Below are 8,464 nucleotides of genomic sequence, written 5' to 3' on the forward strand. Positions count from 1 at the left end.
TCCCGCCGGAGACACGACACGGAGTTGGGAGGACACACTGAGGACAGGATGGACGCCAGAGCTGAGCACCCTGCAAGGTTCAGCCCTCAGGGCTAAAAAAAAGGAGAGGGAAAAACTGACCCTCCTGCCAGAAATGCAAAGAAAAAGGGATAATTTCCCTGTGCTGCAGCATCCCGTGGGATCAGCGGCTTCATTTCCCCCCTGGGACACCTCGCTGGGCAGCTGCTTCCCCACAAAAGAGCAACTCAGTTGAAAACATTGCAGCTCTGGTCAAGCCATGGTATTTTGCCAATTAAAACCCCTCTTGAACACCCAATTTCTCTGCTGTCTTCGGCTCCCCCAACCCCACCGAGCTCCGGGGTGGATTAGGCCTGACACGGAGCTGTTTTCATTTCTGCTCGTGCTGCAGATGAACCCAAAATCCTCCTGTCACATTTTCCTTCCCCTGCTCCGGCCTCAGCCTCCTGACCCTGCTCTGTCACCCTCAAGTCTGGCACTGCTTTGGCAAAACACCCGATTTTGGGGGGTTTTTTTTGTCCTTCCTGTCCCAGCTGCTCAATTCTGTGCCCCCATCCTGGGGGGAATGAACTTCCTGGACAAATTTATTCTCCTCCAGGTGGGATTTTTACCCAGAACACACTGTTCTAAGCCCAAAATGTAGGGGTGCAGGTCATGGTTGCTGCCTTGGGTGTCAAACCTGGCAGGATCCCACCAGCTCTCCCTAGTTCCCACGTGGAATATGGCTTTTCCTGTCTGGTCACTTGCTCTGTATTAAATTCTATAAGCGCTTATCCTGTTTCCTGCCTTTAAAAAAAAAAAAAAAAATTCCTTTCAAGAAGTTTGTCTGGTGATTCCATTAAAAAATAAGAATAAAAACGGTATAAACTCATTGTCCTCTGTCAGGGAACAGCAGTTATGTGGTAGAGGCTCACAAGGTACAAAGAATTGTGTTGTTCTTACTCAAGAATTGTGTAAATTCCTGTGTTAAAATGGTGTCAATCCTGACCTGGAATGCCAAGGGGAGGTCGGACTGGCATTCCCAGTCCGTGACCACCCTACCACCACCACCAGCAGGGATCCACAGCGAGGCTGAAGGTGGGGAACACACCCAAAAAAACACAACCCAGGACTCGGCTACTGCCTGGGAGTGACAAGGGAACCACTGGCACGGGCTGCTGTCCGGAGAGGATCAAACATGTGGGGTCAGAGGTTCCTAAAACCCCACCTAACACAGCAGAGACCCCACAGCTGGGCTGGTGACAGTGCTGGAGGTGTCACAGCTACGGCAGCACAATTCGAAGAAATAAAACCTCCAGAACTGTTTACAGGAACCCCTTAAAGACAACTCGCTGCCTTTGCAGGGAAAAGTGGGAGAAATCCTTAGTTCTGCTGTTTGCTCCTCGTTTTTCGGGATCTTTCCAAGCCACAGCGGCCCAAACTGCTGGAGAGTGGGAAGACAAAGTCACCTCCTCGTCCCCCCTCAGCCGGGCGGGCACAGACACAGGGACAGCGACCGGGGGGTGACAGGACACGACACGAGGATGTTCCAGAGCCCAGACCACGGGCTCGGGGCTCTCCGGGCCCCCCGGCAGCGGCCAAGGCTGGGCGGTGTCGCTGCTCCGGGCCCGTTAACTGTCACAGCCGGCGCCTGGCACGGCCACCGGGGCCACGGCCACCGGGGCCACGGCGGGGTGGTCACTCTGGAACACGGCGAGCTCCGTGGTGGCCTCAGGACCGCCGGTCCCCGCGGGCTGGGGCAGGCCCTGGGGTCCCCGCTGGCCGCGGCCGCTGCGGGAGCAGTCGTGGTGGCCGTGGTTGCCCAAGCGGCTGGAGGCCACCACGGCTTTCATGGCGGCCTGGAGCAAAGGCAGAGGCAGAGAATTAGGGAATTGTGCGATGTTCCCAACTCCTGGCCCAACCCAGGACACCCCAACAATCCCACCCTGTCCATCCCTGGGAGCGTTGTCCAAACCCTCCTGGAGCTCTGGCAGCCTTGGGGCCGGGCCCATTCCCTGGGGGAACTCAGCACCCTCTGGGGGAGGAACCTTTCCCTAAAATCCAAAATCCATCCCAAGCCCCCTGGCACAGCTCCACACCTTCCCTTGGCACCCCAAGAGAGTGTTTGGCAGAATTCTGCCCTTGGAAGCCACTCTCTGGGCCCTGTAGGCTGTGGATGGGGATGTGCCAGATGTCCCCACAGTGCCAGATGTCCCCCATGGTGCCAGATGTCCCCACAGTGCCAGATGTCCCCTCCTCACCTTCAGTTTCCTCCTGGCATTGAATTCCTGCAGTTTCTTCTGTGTGCTGTCCATGTGAGCGAATTTCGCCGCTTTCCCGGTGACCCAGGGGTGCTCCAGGGCCTGATAAACCGTCAGCCTCTTCTGGGGGTCCAAAACGATCAATTTTCTGACCTGAAAGCACCAAAACCAACCCCAAGTTTTGTTATTTCGCAAGAACTCACAGTAAAGTAAGAAAGAATTCACATGGATGCGTAATATATATGGTAATGAATCAGAAAATCAGTCAGAAAAATAAGGAATGAATAAAAGAAGTTAAAGGAAGCAAGAGGGTGTACTAAATAAATAAATAATAAATTCACATGATAAATGAAATAATGAATAGAAATGTGTGATGAATAAATAAATGTAATGAAATAAATATAGGCAGTAAATAAATGAAAATGAAATAATGAAAGACATGAAATCAAGAATAAAAAGATGTGATTAATAAATAAAAACAAATGAATAAATGTAAGAAATAAAAATAAAATCATAAAATAAATGAAATCAATAATGAAAATAGTGATAAATAAATAAATGGAAATTTGTCATAAATAAATACATAATGTAATAAACACATAAAAATAAAATCATAAATCAATCAATCAATAATAAAAATGTGTGAGAAATAAATGAAATTAAAGAAATTAGTAAATAGATACAAATGAAATAATCAAATAACCAATCAAAATGTTATTAATAAATGAAGTAATTAATAAATAAAGGGATAAAAATGAAATCATAAAAGAAATAATAACAATACACAACAAATAAATAAAACGGAATAAATAAATAAAAGCGAATCAATAAATAAAAAAAAAGTAAAATAAAGTAAAATAAAATAATAAAATTAAATAAAATAAAGTAAAATAAAATGAAGTAAAATGAAGTCAAATGAATAAAATGAAGTAAAATTAAATAAAATAAAATAAAGTAAAATTAAATAATAAAAAAATAAAAATAAAATAAAATAAAATAAAGTAAAATCAAATGAAATAAAATGAAGTCAAATGAAGTAAAATAAAGTCAAATAAAGTCAAATGAAGTAAAATAAAGTAAAATAAAATAAAGTTAAATTAAATAAAATTAAATAAAATTAAATAAAAATTAAAAATAAAGGTACATTTTAGTTTCACAAGCCCCAGCACTGCCTCGCTCACCAAATCCTTGGCGTTGGGGGACACCTCATCCCACCAGGGGGACACGAACTCGTAGTCGCAGGTGAGGATGCGGCTGTACATGTACTGATCCCCCCGCGGGTCGAAGAAGGGCTCGAAGCCACAGAGCCTGGAGAGGGGACGGGAGCCGTGGGACACGGTGGGACAAACCCATCCCCCCCGTGGCACCGCTGCTGTGGGACAGAGGGGACAGAGCCACCCCCGCCGTGTCCCACGGCTGTGGCACTCACAGGATGTAGGTGATGACGCCCACGCTCCACATGTCCACCTCCGGCCCGTAGGGACACCCGTGCAGGATTTCAGGGGCTGGAAGCAAAGTTTGGGGGTCAAACACGCTCACGGCGGGGGGAACCGGCAGAGAAACCCCCGCTGGGCACCGGCAGCATCTCCCAGGTGTGGAGAAAAAAGGGATAAATGTGGCTCTGTGCCAGCCAGATGTGGCACAGCGCCAGCCATCCCTGCACCGAGCTGTGCCCGGCCTCAGGCAGGGAAACCCGCTCGGAATGTCCCTCCTGTCCCCAGCTTTCCTCTCCCCCAGCTTGTCCCTCCCACCCCCGGTTCTCCCCCCTCCCTGCTCACCGCAGTACCCCGGCGTCCCACACACGGTTTTCATGGTGTCCTGTTCGTCCACGATCTTGGAGAGCCCGAAGTCACCTTGCAGGGACACGAGGGAGTGGCATTGCCATCAGGGAGGGGCACGGGGATCCCCTCTCATGCCACAGCCCCCCCGGCCAGGGCCCCCAACCCACCGATTTTGAGGGGCGCGTCGGGGGACAGGTCAGCGTAGAGCAGATTCTCCGGCTTCAGGTCCCGGTGGACGACTCCGTTCTCGTGCAAATACTGCAAAAAGAGGAATAGTGGGATGTGAGAAGGAAGGGACGGAATTTGGGAGGTGGCAGCAGCGCCTGGGGACCCGTCACAAACTCAGGACCAGCTCGGGAACAGCCACCGCCGTGGCAGCGCCGTTTCCAGTTAGGAGTTCCCGTTTTTAAAGCCTCCCGTTGCCATGGAAACTCTGGGATGCAGAGCAGCCTTGACCTTCCTCCTTCCTCCCCTTCAGCCCCCCTAAAAGCTGATCCATCTTCTCCCAGCAGTGCCTTTGGAAGGCCAAAGGAGAGCAGATAAAGGAGGTATTTGGGATGGGGACAGCTCTGCCTCTCCGCAGGGATATTTGGGATCAGTGCAGCTCTGGATGCCTCTCCCCCCCCAGGGGTATTTGGGATGGGGCAAATCCAGGCACTTCTCCTCAGGGATATTTGGGCTGGGGGCAGTTCTGGGTCCCTCTCCTCAGGGATATTTGGGATCAGTGCAGCTCCGGGTGCCTTTCCCCAGGGATATTTGTGATGGCTGCAGCTCCAGGCACTTGTCTGTCAGGATATTTGGGATGGGGGCAGCTCTGGGTGCCTTTCCCCAGGGATATTTGGGTGCAGCCCCCCCCAGTGCCACCCCCAAACCACCCCTGGGACCCCCTCACTGGGCCATCCCCAGGGTCACCTTACCGAAACGGCCTCCAGGATCTGCTTGACCACGTGAGCCGCATCCCGCTCGCTGTAGAACCCCCTCTCCACAATCCTGTGGGCACACAGAGCCTTCAGCCCCCTCCATCCTCATCCTCCTCCCACATCCCACCGGGATCCATCCCCCGGAGCGGATCCGTACCTGTCGAAGAGTTCTCCTCCCGTCACCAGCTCCAGCACCAGCGCGATCTCCGAGGGCGTCTCGAAAATCTCCTTCAGCTTGATCTGGAAAGAGCAACAGGAGGGATTTCGGGATGTGGGATGTGGGAACACATCCTGGCTGTGCCGGGAGGAGGCTCTGATTGCCAGGGAGGAGGGAAAGGGTTGGTTCAGGGCAAACCAGCGCATTTCCCTCCTCGAGTTGATTTTTCCCCACTCTTGATTTGTTTCCACCTGAAGTTTTTTAACAGTTCGCAGCAGCCCCGCTCACTTAACACAGAATAAGGATGGATCTGGGAATGGGAAGAGCCGGTGCCTTTATCCTCTTCGCATCTCCGAGCTCGTTTGTCAGAGGAGCTCCTTGAGCGCGTTTTAATTTCGCAGCTCCGTCGGCACCTCAGAGCCTCTGTTGCTCCTGCAGTGTGGGAGCTACCCCGGCTGCATCCCCCGGGATGGATCCTGCGCTCCTGCCCTGGCTGGGATGAGGGAGAGCCGGACACAGCCCTGGGAGGTCATGGCCACTCTGGGATCAAGGCTCTGGGAATGTCCCTTGGACCGTTCTGCAGCAGAGGAGGCACCAAACCTGTGTTTTCATCCCGATTTTTGCAGTTCAGCTCCCACAGGAGCCCTTTGTGCCTGCACAGCCCATCTGGAATTAACAATTCTCTCTTAAAGCCACGTCCAAATGCAATTTTTCCTTTTTTTTGGTTTTTTTTTTTTTTAAAAATGGAAACCCAAGCATTTCACGCTTCTTAAGACTTTTGTGACACCGCGAATTTCATGGGGCTTTAATCATTCCCCTTCCCAGGCTGGGTGACAAGCCGTGATCCCCCGCGGGGTGAGAGACACTATGTGGCAGCTTATTGCATTATAATAATACACGGAGCCCTATAATTTTCCTATTAACTTCAAAAGTTTACAATCCTATTATCAGCCGCCACCGAGGTCGGTGCCGCACGATAGCGGCGCCGGCGTCAATAATGGAGCAGAGCAGCTCCTCTTCAAACATCACTTGAAACTTGGGATGAGCAGAACCCCACGGAAACCTCGGGGATTTAAATATTCAAACGGGCTGGATCCTCCTCCACGGGCTCCAGGGAGCCGCTGGCTGGAGAGGAGAGGGAGGAAATTGGATTTTCTGTGGTGTTCCTGATAACACATCAGAGAGGAGTCTCTTGCCATCCACGGCTGGTATCACCTGGGCTGCTCCGAGTGCGTGATTCCCATCCTGGCTGTTATCCCTGCGTCCGCCCAAGTGTCCACAAGTGTCCTGGGATGGGGGAAATGTCTCCATGGAAAAGGCTGAAGCACCAAATTGCCCCAAAACATTGAAAACACCTCAAGATGGGCCCAAGCTGAGCTGGCTGAGAGGTTTAGGGACACCCCGTCCCCAGTGCTTTGCCCCTGTTATCCCTGGTTTTGGGGTGGTTTGGATTTTTCTTGGCTTCATCTCTTTGCGTGAAGGTTTTGGGGCTTCTCCAGAGGGCAAAGTTCCGAGGATGTTTGACGTGGCTGGGCTGGAAGCAGCTGTGCCCGGGGTTTGAGGGGTGCTGCAGCTTGGCCAGCAGCAGCCAGGGGCAAACGATGTCCCAGTGATGTCCCGACGATGTTCCAGCAGTGTCCCAGCAATGTCCTGATCACAATCCCAACAGGAGCAGGGCCTGTCCCGGCCCCACAGCAGCTCCCAGGTGCCTTTTTTGTGTCATTTCCTTAACCCAGCTGTTCTCCAAGGTGCTTTTGCAATTTGCCAGTGCAACCACACAGTCGGGATTGAGCCTTTTTTGGGAGGTGGGGGGCACGGAGCCCCCCAGCCCCTGCCATTCCAGAGGGGCTCTGCTGGCCAGGCCAGATTAGATCCACTCTGGGCATTGCGAACCGCTCCAGCCGAGCTCCCGTTATCCCCCCCAAGCTCCCGTTATCCCCGGAGCACTGAGCAAGGGAATGGCAGGACACGGCCCCAGCCCCCGTGGCCCCGGCCTCCCCTTTTATCTCCCCTGGCAGGATTCATTACAGATGGGCAATTTTCCATGGGATTCGTTTGATCTCCTCGATGGAAATTGCTTACCCGGTGGAAATCTCAAGCTGGGGCATGGGGAGGGGGAGGACGGGGGGTCCTTGGCCTTGGATATCAGAGCTGGGAGCTCAAAGGAGCTGCAAGGAGCAGGAATTTCATGTGGCCGCGAGTGAGGAGTCACTTGGACTCTGTTTGTGAGGCAGGGAGGTGACACGGGGTGCAGGGAGGGTTTTCCATGGGGTGCTGGGTTCATCCTGCACCGAGATGGGATGAGCACAAGGACATTCCAGCCCTTCCCTCAGCACTGGGCTGAGTTAAGGGCAAACCCACCCCCAGCAGCCGTGGGCCCGACCCAAAGGGAGGTGGCAGCTGTGTCACGAGGGTCCTACTCACGATGTTGGGATGCGAGAGCCGCAGCAGGACCCCGATCTCCGTCCTCACGATCTTTTTGTCGATCTGGGAAGCAGAGCCCACACAGAGGTTGTGTCAGTTGTGCTACCTGGCTCTGGCTCCCCACCACACAGAGACCCCCCCCCCATCACTCCCAGCCCCTTTCCATGTCTATCCCAGGGCCCATCCCCATCCCAAATCCCAGCACTTGTGTCCGTCTGGGACCCCCAGATCGTGGGATCGATGCCCAGTGCCAGGCCTGTGCCCATCCTGGTGCTGAGAGTCAGGGGTGGAGAGACACCACCACCCCTCCCAAGCACCCCCTGCCCCTCCCCAGCCCCTCTCCTGCCTCACTCACCGTTTTCTTCAGGATCTTGGCAGCATAGGGAACTCCTGTGCCCTTCTCCTGGCAGCTGAACACCACCGAGGTGGCTCCCCTGGGAGGGCAGGGGGGACATGAGGCTGGCACAGAGCTGGGGGTCCCACTCCCCCTGTGCCCCCCACCAGCACCTTTGGAGGTGCCAGGCCCTGGGAGCTCAGCGTGGGTCCCACTCTTCATGGATCCCACTTTTCATGGATCCCCCTCCTCCTACATCCCGCTCCTCTTGGATCTCACTCTTCATGGATCCCCCCACTCCTGCATCCCCTTCCTGTACCCCTCTCTTTCATCCCCACCCCGCATCCCCTTCCTGCACCCCCCTCCTGATGCGTCCCTCTCCTGCATCCCCCTGCTCCCGCATCCCCTCCCGCATCCTTCCCGGCTCAGGCTATTTTAATTAAACCCGACTTCTACAGGGGGTTTAAATCCTTAAGCGGCTTTCACGACAGGACGGAGCCGCCGTGTCCCCACTCGCAGCCCCTCGGCGACAGCGGCGACACTGCCGGGGCCCCATCCCAGCCGCGTCCCCCGGGGCCACGGCACACGGG

General features: G+C 53.5%; 1 protein-coding gene across 1 annotated transcript; it reads right to left on the reverse strand.

Annotated features, from left to right (window-relative positions):
• Positions 1–1,628: 1,628 nt before the first annotated feature.
• On the reverse strand, positions 1,629–8,096 carry LOC138099727 (calcium/calmodulin-dependent protein kinase type IV-like). Its single transcript, XM_068997175.1, has 10 exons — positions 7,896–8,096; positions 7,541–7,603; positions 5,117–5,199; positions 4,957–5,029; positions 4,207–4,297; positions 4,037–4,111; positions 3,688–3,763; positions 3,440–3,566; positions 2,259–2,411; positions 1,629–1,856 (listed from the first exon to the last, which is right to left on the reverse strand). Exons 1-10 carry the CDS (start codon positions 8,094–8,096, stop codon positions 1,629–1,631), a joined length of 1,170 nt encoding a protein of 389 aa, XP_068853276.1.
• Between the last annotated feature and the right edge of the window lie 368 nt (positions 8,097–8,464).

This window comes from Aphelocoma coerulescens, chromosome 28 (genome assembly GCF_041296385.1).
Source record: "Aphelocoma coerulescens isolate FSJ_1873_10779 chromosome 28, UR_Acoe_1.0, whole genome shotgun sequence".
Classification (NCBI taxonomy): Eukaryota; Metazoa; Chordata; class Aves; order Passeriformes; family Corvidae; genus Aphelocoma; species Aphelocoma coerulescens.